General features: G+C 39.8%; 1 protein-coding gene across 2 annotated transcripts in view; it reads left to right on the top strand.

Moving 5' to 3' along the window:
• Positions 1 to 15,485, top strand: part of LOC110163243 (disks large homolog 5-like) — a 117,175-nt gene that overhangs the window by 40,482 nt on the left and 61,208 nt on the right. For both annotated transcript variants that reach the window (XM_055150044.1, XM_055150043.1), the window contains exons 5-8: positions 2,387 to 2,570; positions 7,185 to 7,441; positions 12,721 to 13,033; positions 14,237 to 14,467. In XM_055150044.1, the coding sequence (XP_055006019.1) occupies positions 2,387 to 2,570; positions 7,185 to 7,441; positions 12,721 to 13,033; positions 14,237 to 14,467 (985 nt within the window). The remainder of the gene's footprint in view (positions 1 to 2,386; positions 2,571 to 7,184; positions 7,442 to 12,720; positions 13,034 to 14,236; positions 14,468 to 15,485) is intronic.

Below are 15,485 nucleotides of genomic sequence, written 5' to 3'. Positions count from 1 at the left end.
GTCTCTGTAATTCTGTTCATCTTTTCTACTGGGACTCGGGGTTAACTCCAGGTCAGAGCTTTACAATAGGTCCCAGATGTGTAGCTGCACTCAGGTTAATCTGTGGCACAGTGCAAACAGGGACACAGGCCCGGGATATGAATGTTAAAGGTGCATGGTGTAGCTTTTCTGCTGGAGATGTTATTGCTTTGTCTGGAATGTTTCACAGTATGGCATTAAAACTTTCTATCTTCGCAGAGAACGAACTAGATTAAGTTACAGGTCACATCTGTGGAGAGACAACCCCGCTCTGATGCTTTTCTAGTTATTTTTTAGCAATGAAACCCCCTGTAATTGAATAAATGTAAGGTAGAGCTGTTTAATGTCACACTGTGGAACATTTAAAGCAGAGCAATGACGTATTTAATGTATTTGCTTCAGGTAGAGCTGCAAGATGAATCACTCTCGAATACGGATGTAACAATAACCGGAATACCGTGATATCGTATCGTCAAAGTTCTCACAATAATATCGTGGACCATCACAATATATCGAATTACAAGTCTCTTTGCTTAAATTAAGAGTTATGGGGCAGCAATAACAAAAAAACAAAAAACTAAACTACATAGACCATGATCCTTTGCTCCATTTCAGTGCAGACTACGTGAAGAAATAACAGTTCTAAGCACTTTTAAGTTCTTTGGGTTAAGTTTTGTCAAGGCATTTTAAGAGGGATAAAGTCGCACATTCACAGTTTTGTTAGCTCCCCAAAATTTCTATGGAGTAAGAAAGCTGTCAAAAATATACGTGCGCATAAAATAGAAAGCCACAGCGAGCATCAGTCAGTCTTCACTTCAGCTGCATTTCTCGCATGAAATGCCACCAAAAGTTCCTCCGGACGCTGAAATGTCCCAGTTTACACCAAACACCAAACACTACCAAACTGTCCTGGTTACAGACGTCACAGCTAATGAAATGTTACACATTACAGTTTAATGCAGCTTCCAGCAACAATTAATGTTTGTGTTTTACAGGCAACACCTTGGTATGTTTACAGTATTTACCGGTAAGTTTAACGTCACCGTGACGTGGATGGATTTGCTCATTATAACCCATTATAACTCATGAAAAACCCATTGTCTGAAATGCAGCTGAGATGAAGACTGGCTGATGCTCGCTGTGGCTGTAGTCGTGAATGTTTTAATCTAAACATACAGAGAACCTGATATTTGCTAATTGGGATAACGTTACGTCGGATGTTGCCAACTGGCTCCACTCTGTTATCTAACATATAGGTGCAATTTCCCGTTCAAAAGGAGGTGTTTCTACACAATATTATACAGCAGCGTTCGGTTCCCGAATTCAAGACATTTTTACAATAGATTTTAATTAACCCACTTGTTGGTCGCTGTTGTAGCTTCTTGTGCTTTTACTCTGTTTTTACCCTCTGCTACAAACTTGAGCTGCGCAGTCTTGATCTTGATCGATGTTTCTTTTGCTCGATGAATAATGTCTGTGAAGTGATGACGTATTTTTGACAGTAAAGTTCCGTCTGTGAATTCGTATTCGTACTGATGAAAGTGTAATCGTAAATTTTCATTTCGTGATTGTAATTCATGACGTCGTAATTTTTCAATTCGTATTCTGATGGATAAAATACACACAATATATTTTATGTACGACTGGACTCATTTGAGAGTTTACAAATATTTATTTTATGCGCAACTACAGACAAATATGCACGGATTTCCCAAATATGCACGGATTTCTATTTTATGCGCACGAATATTTTTGACAGCTTTCTTACTCCATAAATTTCGCAATAAATATCGTACCGTGAAATGTATAGAGTGAAAATATCCTACCGAGAGATTTGGATATTACTTCTCTAATCGTGAGCTTTCCCATGATATCGCAATAAATATCGTACCGTTAGGTTCATACCCCTACTATTGAATCATATAAACACAATTTGAATGGATGCAATAATCAAATCGCAAAGGAACAGGTGCTTTTTTTGAAGAACCATCATTTTCTCCACAAACGACTAAATGTCCTGTTTTATTCTGCATAAAAACTGCTAACCCTGTAGTTTAGTTCTGTACAAACATGTTCTGAAATGTGATTCTAATGTACAGATGTTTTAATGATTCTCTTAAAATTATTCTGATTGCTGGTTCCTAAATTCACAATATTTTTGGTACCATTTGCGCTGTGTCTGGATATGACAAACTGTAGTTACTAAAGTGTGAATATATTATGTACACAAGAAGTGAGGAGTAATAGTTTAAGTCTGTAAAAATCAAATACAGCACCTTTTTAATTTTGTGCGCCAATTGTATTTTAATATTGACATAGGTATAATTTGAAAAGTAGTCTTACAGTTGTGTGTTTATTTTCCCCGTAGCACCTTGCACAGTCGCCTGGTGAGTGAACACGCTCAGATGAAGGAGGAGCTGGAGCTGGTGAGACAGGACAACATGCAGCTGGTCCGAGAGCACAACCACGTGAAGCAGGCCTGTGAGGATCTGAGGAGACTGCACGAGGAGGGCCAGAGGGAGGTGGCGGACATGAGGATACTGCACCAACAGGTAAAGAACTGACCATGAGTAAATACAAAACCAACACGTAACAAGCCATAGTTAATATTATAGTATAAAACAAACTGTTACAGATCGTTTATCAGCAGCCAAATGTACTGTGTAACCCCCAACTTTTTTATTGTGTACATAAATAGTATATTTATGGATTCTTTATGTACAGTGTACATTGTAGGCTCCAGCACAGATATGTCAAACTCAGGCCCAGGGGCCAAATTTGGCCCGCAACATAATTATATTTGGCCCGTGAGATTCTATCAAATGTGTATTAGAGCTGCCCGCCCGCTACAAGTAGACTATAGAGACATTATTTATTTAAAATTTTGTTATGATTTTATATTTTTCTTGTTCTGGATTCAATGTTTAAGCAAATCTATTATTAAACATTTATTTTGATATGTAATGTTAAAGCTTTTCTTATCTCAAAAGAAGAGAAACCATGCAGATATTGTTGAAATTTTTCAGTAAATATTTAGTTTGGCCCACAACTTAGTCCCAGTTTTTAATTTTAACTCTCTGTGAATTTGAGTTTGACATCCCTGCTTAAGCACAACTGTGTAGAGTTCCCACACTCACACCTGCACAACCAAACCAAAAACAGCATCACACAGCGGTGGTTTTTTACATGTTGCACAATAGAGATAATGCTTTAGCGGAGAAAAGTCCAGTGGCATGAAATATCTATTAAATAGTGAGACAGACCTGAGTCCTGCTGCGACATGCGTGTCTCCTTGAGTTTATGGATATAAAAACTGCTGGAGGAGTGAGGACGGCTGGAGACGAGAGGCTGCAAAACTTTTGCGCAGATTCAGAGCAAATTGTTTTGGAGCAGAGTTTATTCACTGTTTTCTTTGTGTGAGTATGATACACGCAGTATATGAGTGCACATGAGCTCTGTACCGTGCTTTGGCCCCTCCTCCTCTAGGCCAAGCACTTTACGTTCACACTGGACAAGTGTACCGCGCTTTAGGGCATACAGTATCTGTGCTTGGGCACTCTTTGTCTGGCCAGTGTGAGCTCACCCTCAAAGTGTCACGGTACTAAAATTTCCAACTTTATATTTACCACAGATCACCAAAATGTGATTGTTTACAAGGACACCAAAGATATTTTTCTTTCCTAATTTTAAAATAACCTCATTATCATCTGTGACCACCGGTTGACCGGAGGGGACTCTCTGTGTACTCGCTTTATCAACAGTGCAGCTCCTGTCTCCTCTCGGTTACATAACCACACCTCTCCTCCTTTATATTTGATAAAAGAAAGAACGAACCGTCTATCTCAATGTCCCAGGCTCTGATTTAAATTTAAATTAGATCAGGCCTGGCAGCTCCACGATAACTCTCACTGTAAAAGTTGTTATACACCGGTGAAGTGTCCGCTCCTTCCTCATAAAATGAAGGGGTAATTTAGAGTAATGCTGGATGCTTTACATAACAGCGGACTCATTTGAACTCACAGGAGGCGGAGTGAAAGAACCTAACCTGTGATGCCAACTGTGGGCACTGCTCTGTCTGTGCTGAGGCTTTGTTAGACTAGTCTTAAGTTTTATTTCAACACAATCTCACCGTAAAGAACCAATTTAATTGGAACTTCAACAGGTGAGCTGATTTGAGGTTTTAAATAAGTATGTTTTTGTAGGAATTACCTAAATATCATGATTTCAAATTGGCAAAACGCTCATAATATCGTGGACTGTCACTTTTTCACTTTAAAGTATAAAAAAAAAAGGGGAACTACATAGACCATGATTCTTTGCTTCATTTCAGTGCAGACTACATGATTAAAAACACTGTTATTAAGCACTTATAAGTCTTCATTCTTTGGAATATGACTCTAATCAGTGTTGGGAGTAACGCGTTATACAACAAATTACTGTAATGCATTGCTTTTTGCTGTAACGCAGTGATGTGGCATTACAGGGAAAAAAACTGTAATATTTTACTCAGCACAAATGTCAGTATCTCGCGTTATAATGCTTTTTTAACTTGGATTGAAGTGGTGGGTTTTTCGTTTTTCTTCATACAAATTCCCTAAAATCACCGTGATATCAGCAGCGGTGAAACGCCATCGTTACGGTTCCAAATGTCAGGACAGGCGGGAGGTGCGCTCGTGTAGACCGTCGGGTAACCGCGGGCGAAAGGACTGACGCAGAACTTCGCGCTCCATGGGGCGAATCGCAGCTGACGCCCGATCGCGCTTTGCAGACGCCCTGCTCCACGGCTTCAGGGTTCTCTCAGGGGTGGTCCTAGATTCTAAGTCCTAGTCCAAAATTAGTCCAGGTTTAGTCCTCCTGGTTCAGTCCTGGTTCAGTCCTGGTTTTTCAGTCCTGGTTCAGCTCCCATTTAGTCCTGATTTAGACCTGGTTTAGTCCTGGTTCAGTGCTCTGTTCAGTTCTGGTTCAGTCCTGTTTCAGCTCTGATTTAGTCCTGAGCTAGACTCTGTTTAGTCCTGGTTTTGTCCTGGTTTAGTCCATATACGGCGCAAAATTTCAGCATCTTCGCTCAGTTATTTTGGTGAGAGTAAATTAAAGTGCTGTAATAGTCGTGTAATGTTTTACATTTTACATTTTAAACACAGTCATATTGTAATGTAACGAATCACTTTGAAATGACAATAACAAGTCATAAATATATAACACATTACAGTTTTGAAGTAACTCGCCCAACAGTGACCGTAATGATTCACACTGAAGACTTGTCAAGGCATTTTAAAAGGACAAATATTATAATGTGAGATTTGGATATTGTTACATCCATTCATTTTTATCTTAAATCAAACTTTTAAACAGGACCATGAACACTTTTATTAAATGAATCACAAGCTCCTGAAAATGTCCTGCTTAAATCAATTTTTGTGTTTTTCTTGAGTTCTCAGGCAATCTTAACTTTTTTTTTGGGCATTGTTTGTTTGTTAATGTGCGCTTTGTGTCTCCATGGTAACTTCTTCTTGAACAATCTGCCGTACACATACATGCAAAACACCCCCAGCAAAGTATCAGTTCTCAAAGGAGCAGTGCTTGTTTATTGAAAAGACATGTACCAAATATAACCGTGTAATTAACTCCCTTTTTGACTTCCTTCCGTAATTAACTCACCATCGTTTGCTGTTATCCTTTCTTGGCTGAAGAATCAGTCAGACCTGTCCTTCGGGGTTCTTAATCTAAACTAATCTGATTATTGTAACTGATACACATTTTCTAAGATCGTTCGCCAGATCGCAAAGGTTTTGGAAAATCGAGTTTCTCCACGAACTCTGAGGGGGGCAAAGACGCAATTTTCCACCAAAAAAGTTACACAGTGCAACTTTTAATGTTAATTTTATGTTCTGATCTGTTTATATTTGTTCTTATTCTGTAAAGCACTTTTAGTTTGTGTACGAGTTGTGCTATACAAATAATTAGGGATGGGATAAGATCTCGTGCCACAAGATCCTGAAAATGATCTTGAGATTTATTTTTTTTTTTTTGATTTGGATAAAAAAAAAATTGAACAAAGTACTGGCAGGTTACATTTTTGAGCAGCTGTAGCCCCAAAAAGCAGTGCTACAGTGACAGCAGAAATATTAAACAAAGTAAATAAAAAGTCAAAATCTTGTTCTGATCAAGTTACAGGTCAGATCTGTGGAGAGGCAACCCTGCTCTGATGCTTTTCAAGGTATTTTTGAGCTATAAATCCATCTGTAATTGAATAAACTTAAGGTAGACCTGTTTAATGTCACACTGTGGAACATTTGAAGCAGAGCAGTGACATATCTATAGAAACAAGAAGGTGACGGACACCAAGTAAAAACTTACACAGTGTACCTTTTTAATGTGTGTAAAGTAAATAAAAATGGTGAGTAACATCTCGTTTTGTCTCGTTCTCGTAGGTCAGTGGTGTCAAACTCAAATTGACAGAGGCCAAAATTAAAAACTTGGACAAAGTCGTGGACCAAACTAAATATTTATTGAAAAGTTTCATCAACATCTGCAGGTTTTCTCTTCTTTCGAGATATGTAATGTTAAATCTTTTCTTATTAAAGTAAATGTTTTTATAATAGTTTTGCTTAAACATTGAATCCAGAACAAGCAAAATATAAAATAACAACACAATTTTAAATAATATCTCTATAGCCTCTGTAGCCGGCGGGCAGCTCTAATACACTGATGACACTGATATGATCTCGCGGGCCAAAAATAATTATATCACGGGCCATATTTTGCCCCCGGGCCTGAGTTTGACATGTCTGTCGTAGATAAACTCGCTTTGCCTTCTTTTCAAAATACGAGTACAATCATCGACATTGAAACGCCCCAAAATAATATACAACATTTCATTTGAAAAGTTCCCTTGATCATTTTTAAAGGTGCATTGTGTAACTTTTTGGTTGGAGTTTGGTTGGGGTTCTTGTTTCTATGGATACGTCATTGCTCTGCCTGAAATATTTCACAGTGTGACATTAAACAGCTGTACTTTATATTTATTCAATTACAGGTGGTTTTATAGCTCAAAAATACCTATAATAAGATCTGACCTGTAACTTGGTCTTGGAAGAAAGTGTTTGATGGACACTCCAGCAGAAAAGTTACACAATGCATCTTTTAACTATATTCTCTTCTTGTAGGTGATGAGAGAGGGCTCCTCGGAGGTTCTGACCAAACTGTACGACAGCGCCGTGGACAAGTTTGAGGCTTTGAAAACCGACTACGAGACTCTGAGGAAACGCTACAATGACAACATGGCGAGTCACAACGCAGACCTGAGCCGACTGGACCAGGCCGAGGAGGAGAACCATCAGCTCCAAAAACAACTCGAGGTCCTTCTCAAGCAACGAGACGCTGCCTTCCACTACCAGCAGCAGTACTCAACTTCTATACGCAGGTCTGTGGAGCTAAGATAAAACACTAGTGGATTTTGTTAAGTGGAATTTACCAGTTTTTTCTGACTGTTTCCTTTGTGTATCAGATTTTAAAGGGTCCGTATTATGCCATTTTCTGATCTATGTTATAATTCTGTTGAGAGTTTTGCACGGGTCCATTTTTGGAGACCCGCACCTGCCCGAACCCGTGGTAAATCACACAAAAATTAAAAGCATTCTAACTGAAGCATCCATCAGAATATGAATTGAAAGGTTACAACTTGAAGAATTACAATCACGGAATGAAATGAAAGTTACACTTTCTTCAGTACAAACACAAATTCACAGACGCGACTCGACTGTCATCACTTCACAGACGTTTTTTACTGAGTAGAAGAAACATTGATCGAGATGCTGGAGTTTTGTGCCGCACACGCCACAGACTGAATCAGGACTAACCCAGGACTGATTCCAGGACTGAACCAAAACAAAACGAGGACTAAAACGAGGACTAAAACGAGGACTAAAACGAGGACTAAAACGAGGACTAAAATGAGGACTAAAACGAGGACTAAAACGAGGACTAAAACGAGGACTCACTGTCGGGATAGCCTGGAGGTGCGCCCGTGTAGCCCGTCGGGTGACCACGGGCGAAAGGACCGTAGAGCTCTGCGCCCCATGGGCCTAAGCGCAGCAGTTGCCCGATCGTGCTTTGCAGACACCCTGCTCCACGAACTCGGGGTTCTCTCTCTTTTAAGTCCACTAGTGTCACGGTATCACTGCATACTGCGCTGCTGAGCCGCTACACCGCAGGAGACCGCGACAGCCCTATTGTACATTTTATTGTCCTTATTGAATTGCCCAAATAAATTGCATAAATGAAAAAATATAATGAATTGAGTTGGGTTAGATTTGGTTGAGTTGCTTTATTCGTACCTGTAGGTAAATTTGTTTTGCAGATTTGAGAGGCTGGTACCACATTTCACATTTTATTCATCCACATTATGCGCAATAAAGACGTATAAACACATAATTACAGAATAAAGTGTTACAGTGCTCCAGTGCAGAATGGTTTGTAGTAGTAGATAGTGTTGTAGTAGACATGTTCTTGTTTTGGAACTAAAAGAAAAGCAGCTGAAACTCTGAGTTTAGTGGATATTGCACTTCTTTTAAAATACTCTGGGACATCCTCTGTAACTTGAGTACAGAGAGTCCAGGCGGCGCTGAGGAGGAACAATCACCCATTTAACCAACTGATTCAGGGAGTATAATGAATATAATAAATGACAATACAGCACAGGATAGGGAAGTCACTGGGGCAGATTGGCGGTTGCATATCCATCTGCTCCAGCGCAACTGCAGCTTCAGTAATGCGTCAAATGCAGAGGATGAATTTCCCTGTGGGGACAGCGAAGTGTACGTTATGTCTTACCACCACCGAGTGCCAAAGCCTAAACACGGGTAAACTGGCAGGAGGCAAATTAATCTGCATTCTGAATCTTAATTAGAATCACAATGAGATTAAACCAGAAATAATCCAGGACAGATGTGTTCACCTTCTGCTGTGGGTTTATTTAAGCCTCTTGTTCGTTCAACCAAATACATTAATGTAAATTTAGAAACATGATCTTGATTCAGTGAGATTTTGCAGTTTTTCTTGTTGTTTAACTGGTAATTAAAGTTTTAGTTGCATAATGCTTAAAAGACAGCACTTTTTTTATACATGAGTTAAGCATTTTTGTGGCATTTATCCACCTTTAACATTTTTGTTCACGGTGGGATAAGTATTTCCCATTTTCTAAATTAAAAAACACCTTATGCAAAATTGACTTTTTATTTTTTATTTTTACCCATGTTAGAATGTTCTCTCATTAAAAGCAGATTTGGGGCTAATCCCATTTCTAATTTCTACCCCTACCCCTTGTCACTTTCCCCTTGAAACTGAGCAACAAGGGGTAGGGGTTGGAAATAAACCCCTACGAACTGGGACACCCCTTCAACAATCACAAACGTTATCAGTCGTCTCCGTAAGCAGACGCGACGAGCTTTTGCCAGAAATCCAACATGTCGCCTACAACTGTGGATTCTTTGGTCTCTGTGGTCGTGGTAGCACCCATCTTGCCAGTGATTCGCAAGGCATTCTGGGAAATTGCTCATACCTCTCTGTTTGGAGTGTGTCTCTGAAAAATCTTCGTTTGGAGGGACATATAGCCCTACCAATTTCCCCTACCCTCTTTGCCATAACGGTAACTGGGATACCCCTAACCCCTTCACGTGAACGCTCATAACGGCGGGATAGGGGAAAGTGGTATGGCCAAGTGGTGGAATGGGGTTCAGGTGGAGTTGTATTTCACGTCATTCTCACTGGTTTTATTAATCCTCTGTAAAAAGAAAAAAAAAAAGGTCCTCTGCCTTTGAGCAGTCATCGAACGTGTTTAAAATTTCCCAGGATTGTGATGTCACAGATAGAGACCTGCTTAGTTTTTAAATCTATAAATCATTGCCAGACTTGTTTTACTCATTTCTGACATCCAATCATATCCAAATCATATCCAAGTGTAACAATACAGTATTTTCACGATATACATCTCACGTTACGATATTTATTGTGATATTTTGTGGAGGCTAAACAGCTAAAACTGTTAATTTGCGACTTTTTCCTCTTAAAATGCTTTAACAAGACTTTATCCAAAAAACTAAGACTTAAAAAGTGCTTAGAACTGTTATTTCTTCTTGTAGTCTGCACTGAAATGGAACAAAGGATCATGGTCTATGTAGTTCTGTCTTTTTTTAGCTGTTGCTGCATCATAACTCTTAATTTAAGCAAAGAGACTTGTAATTCGATATAACGTGATGGTCCACGATATTATTGTGAGAACTCTGACAATATTTCGGTTATTGTTACATCCCTTCTACTGCTGTTTAATTGTTTTTCTCATGGTAATTCACTCCGCTACCAGTAGATGGCAACATGTAGCAGGGCAGAGAGTATTGAGCACTGACGCTGTGAAATTATGTTTGTTTTAAGTTCTAAATCATGAAACGCCAAAGCAAAGGTACTCAAAAGTAGCCACCTAGTGCCTCCGCTCTATTTCATTTCTCTTCAGCAACTAGGTCAGGAATCAGAATACACGAGATAGTTTGCAAGAACCCCAGAAGTTGTAGATCGCACACCGGCCAATCAGAGAAGAGCTGTGAAGCCATGACGTCAAACTCAAGCGTCTGTCTGGGTCCATTTTGTGGAACAGCACAACAGTAAACAAAGCGTCGAGATGGATGTAGACGAAGACAGACATTCTGTGTTGGCAAAGATTCCCGAGATCGAGGATTTAAAGCCGGAAGAAAGAGAATGTTTGGTGAATTTTATCAAGGGGAAAGACCTTATTGTCCTCCTTCCAACGCATTACATACGTCACGACGAAATAGCACCGATTGCTTAAATAAAAAAAAAGCACCTGCCTACCGTAGAGCGAATGAATCCTAATGCTGCGAGGTCAGACAGTTTCCACAAAGTGAAACCAGGTGATGAATCGGGCGAACTCAAAAGGCCATGTTTGTTTTGTGTAATGTCTCAATTTGGAAAACCTCATTACTAAACTATACTTCTGTTTCCAATGAAGGAGATGTTTGAGCTGAACCGGGGCTGTCTAAATTATTAAAGTACTTGATTAATTGATGTATTTTTACGCGGTTGAGTGACTGGACACTTTGAGTTTCCTTTGAGCATTTAGGCTGAGTAAGCAGAAGATCAGACGATTCGCTGCCCCAAGAGGAACTCAAAATGTGTAGCTCAAAAGAGGCAGAAGACGGGTATTAAAGCACTCTGGAACCTGCTTGTCTCCATGGAGATGCTATTGCCTCGCCTGGAATATCTCACAGTACGAAATTAAGTCAAAAAGGAGGCGTCACCAGGCCAAATTACAGGTCAGATCTGTAGAGGAGGGACCCAGCTCACACAGTAATCCTTTTTTAAGGTATTTTTGAGCAGTAAAACACTCAAAATTGAATAAATGTAAGACCAGAAAAGTTACATATTGTACCTTTTAAAGTTAATATACATTTTCAGTATTTTATTTTAATACACAGTGGTTCCAGCTACTTTTTTGACAGCTCCTTTTACGTTTAGTTCAGTAGAGATCGGCAATTCCACGACTGAAGTTATCCAAATGATTCTAGTGAACGTGTATGGAGTTTAAAAGCACTTACTGTATTACCACATGACATCACAAGGTGGAACAGAGCGTTTTTTGTCTGAGAAAAGCCTAAATATGCAGGGTTTGTGTGTTACACATGTGTGAATGAAACAAAACACAACTCCAGGTCTGTTTTTGATGATGAAACAACATTATAACAAATCTGAAAATGGTGTAATATGGGCCCTTTTATGTACTAGTATTGTAAACTTTGTGAACATGTTACATTTAAAGCAGATTTTGTTCATTTTATTGACTATAAATAAAATGTAATGGCATTTTCTAACGTAGGTATTGAATCTGTGTATCATTCGTTCATTTCGTTTTTCAATATAAAACCAAAAATAAGAAAATGAAAAAACAACAGTTTTCTTCATTATTTGTCTCCAAAACCAAAATGAAAAAACGGATGATTCGTTTTTTTCAGTTTTTGATTTTGTGTTTAAAGAAAAAAATGGATAAGGGCCGTTTCCCGTTTACGTGACTTGACTGCGATGCCGGACTTTTGCACTGCATACAGACTGAACCAGGACTAATCCAGGTCCGGGACCAGACCGGACCCAGACCGGACCCAGACCGGACCCAGACCGGACCCAGACCGGACCCAGACCGGACCCAGACCGGACCCAGACCGGACCCAGACCCGAGGCTGAGAGCCCACGGCAGGGCTGGAGCTCGAAGCTGAAGCTCGGACCCTGCGGAGGCTTGGAGTCAAAGCTTGGAGTCCGCTCTGGTCTCGGTCTCAGTCCCGCTCTGGTCTCGGTCTGGTCCCAGTGTGGTCCCGGACCTGGATCAGTCCTGGTTCAGTCCGTATGCAGCACAAAAGTTCGGCATCGCAGTCACGGATTCCATTCTTCATTTAAACACAAAATCGAAAACTGAAAAAAACCCCGAATCATTATCCGATTTTTTTCATTTTGGTTTTGGAGACAAATAATGAAGAAAATAGTTGTTTTTTCATTTTCTTATTTTTGGTTTTATATTGAAAAACGAATGAACGAATGATACACGGATTGTATTGACTCCCCACTACCCTAATTAAATTTTTTATGAATAAAATTGATAAAATAGGTATTAACATGTGCCTTTACTTTTGTTTCCTGTTTCAGATTTGACTCCACACAGCTGGAGTTATCAAAAGCCACAGCTCAGTACAAAGAGCTGCAAAGGGAGATGGAGCGGCTTCAGTCTGAGACCACCAGACTGAAAACCCAGCAGCTCAAAGCTCTGAAAGACTGTGACAAATACAGAGAGGAGCGGGACTCTGTGATGTGTGAGTACAGACTGATCATGAGTGAAAGGGACCAGGTGATCAAAGAGGTGGACCGTCTGCAGACCGGACTGGAGACGGCCCAGGCCAAACTCAAGAACAGCTCGTCAGAACGAAGAGTGGCCAACGAGGAGCTGGAGGCGCTCAGACAGGTGAGAGATGATAAATATGAGAGACGATATGAGAGACAATATGAGAGACAATATGAGAGACAATATGAGAGACAATATGAGAGACAATATGAGAGACAATATGAGAGACAATATGAGAGACAATATGAGAGACAATATGAGAGACAATATGAGAGACGATATGAGAGACGATATGAGAGACAATATGAGAGACGATATGAGAGACGATATGAGAGACGATATGAGAGACGATATGAGAGACGATATGAGAGACAATATGAGAGACGATATGAGAGACAATATGAGAGACAATATATGAGAGACGATATGAGAGACGATATGAGAGAGACATATGAGAGACGATATGAGAGACGAATATGAGAGACACATATGAGAGACGATATGAGAGAGACGAATATGAGAGACAATATGAGAGACAATATGATATGAGAGACGATATGAGAGACGATATGAGAGACATATGAGACAATATGAGAGATATGAGAGACAATATGAGAGACAATATGAGAGACGATATGAGAGACAGAGCAGTAGACGGGGGACAAAGGGTCTGTTGGGCCGGGCTCCAGGGTTTTAGGGGCCCAGAATTGGACTCTTTCTGTTAATTTATATTTATTTATTTATTTATTTATAGTTCCTTCCTTCCTTTTTTCCTCTTCCTTCATTCCTTGCTTCCTTCCTTGCTTGCTTGCTTCCTTGCTTTCTTGCTTCCTTGCTTTCTTACTTTCTTGCTTCCTTGCTTGCTTCCTTTCCTTGCTTTCTTGCTTGCTTGGTTGCTTGTTTCCTTGCTTGCTAGAGGGGTGCCCATTTGAGACTTCTTAATTCCTTTTTTCCTTCCTTGCTTGCTTGCTTGCTTTCTTTCTTTCTTTCTTTCTTTCCTTCTTTGCTTGCTTTCTTACTTCCTTCCTTTTGCTTCGTTGCTTTCTTGCCGCCTTGCTTTCTTGCTTGCTTGCTTCCTTCCTTGCTTCCTTGCTTTCTTGCTTCCTTGCTTGCTTCGTTGCATTGTTGCTTCCTTGCTTTCTTGCTTCCGTGCTTGCTTGCTTCCTTTCTTCCTTGCCGCAAGCCCCCTAATTTCTGTTGACGGGTCTGATGAGAGATGGCATAATTTTAAAGGCATTTTTCTTTTACTTCAAGTTTATTCATTATGTGCATTAAGTGCTAAGTGCAATGTGAAATCGGTGTGTCTTTCTCTGTGTGTCTCAGGAGTTGTCCTCTGCTCTGGTGGACCGTGATCGTGCGATCTGTGAGAAGAACGAGCTGCTGGAGAAATACTGTGACGAGGTGAAGGACAAGGCCGAGACTCAGAAGGAGCTGAGCCAGGCCTGTAAAGACATCGAGACTGTGAGGGAGGAGAGAGACGTCGCCAGAAAAGAGAGGACAGAGGCCATAATACAGAGAGACCAGCTGCTCAGGGAGTACTACCAGGCCAGACAGGTACGACTATGAGGAGGAAATGTGCTCTTCGTAATAGTTGTAAAATATCTATAAAGCTCCATGACATGACAAATGCAACTTTCTTTAACTCTTTCCCCCCTGGACGCCGACTAGGAACAACCCATACATATGTTACTAGGGCTACACCCATAGAGCATAACTGCATAAAAGAAAACAGACTTCCACGAGTGATTATAAATGATTTTTACACTCATGAACTTAATTGTAACACAGACATATTTGTATCTCTGGAAACCTTAGACTCTGAACTATTCATTTATGGATGTTTAAATGTGATTCAACTCATTTACAGGTTTATAACAGCTCACTGAAAATGAGAGTTTACCTGGTCAGGTGCAAAATCGAAAACAAAAAACTACATTCAGCATCTGATATCTGCATGTTCTGAGTACTATATTCATAAAAAATAAAAAATATACTTTGTCAAAGTATTTAAACAGATTTCATATCACCAGATACAGTATAGCCAAGTGTTCACCTGTTTTTACCTGTTGTACACCTGTGTGCACCCAATTCATTTTTTTCCATTTAACTTATTCAAGTCATTTAGCTTATTCAACTTATTTTATTTATTCAACTCATTTAGCTTATTCAACTAATTTAGCTTATTATAATATAATAATATAATAATAAAACTCTTCCCCGTCAGTGTGTGTCCAGTATTTGTCATCTTGGTTATTTTCTCGTGTGCAGAGCTCCGCATAAGCGTTTTTTCTGTAGCGATTCTGTTATACATCGCATCTTGGAAAAAAAAACTGAAATATTTTAAAGGACTGGCCTGGGCAACATCCAGATTTCAGGGCGATTTTGGTTCATAATCGAGTATAAAGCTCAGATAGTTTGTTGGGATATCGCAGGACTCCACACAGACGCATCAGCGGCATTCTCATCTTCTCCCCGAAAGTCCGTCGCTATCGCTGTTTTCCACTTTATAATCAACTTCATCATCATCACTTTGAAATCTATAAAAGTCACTTTCTCTAAACTTATCCATAAA

The sequence above is a fragment of the Boleophthalmus pectinirostris genome, unplaced genomic scaffold, assembly GCF_026225935.1.
Source record: "Boleophthalmus pectinirostris isolate CB_2022bp ecotype Guang Dong unplaced genomic scaffold, ASM2622593v1 HiC_scaffold_14, whole genome shotgun sequence".
Lineage (NCBI taxonomy): Eukaryota > Metazoa > Chordata > Actinopteri > Gobiiformes > Gobiidae > Boleophthalmus > Boleophthalmus pectinirostris.
This window is presented reverse-complemented; position numbering and strand designations above follow the sequence as displayed.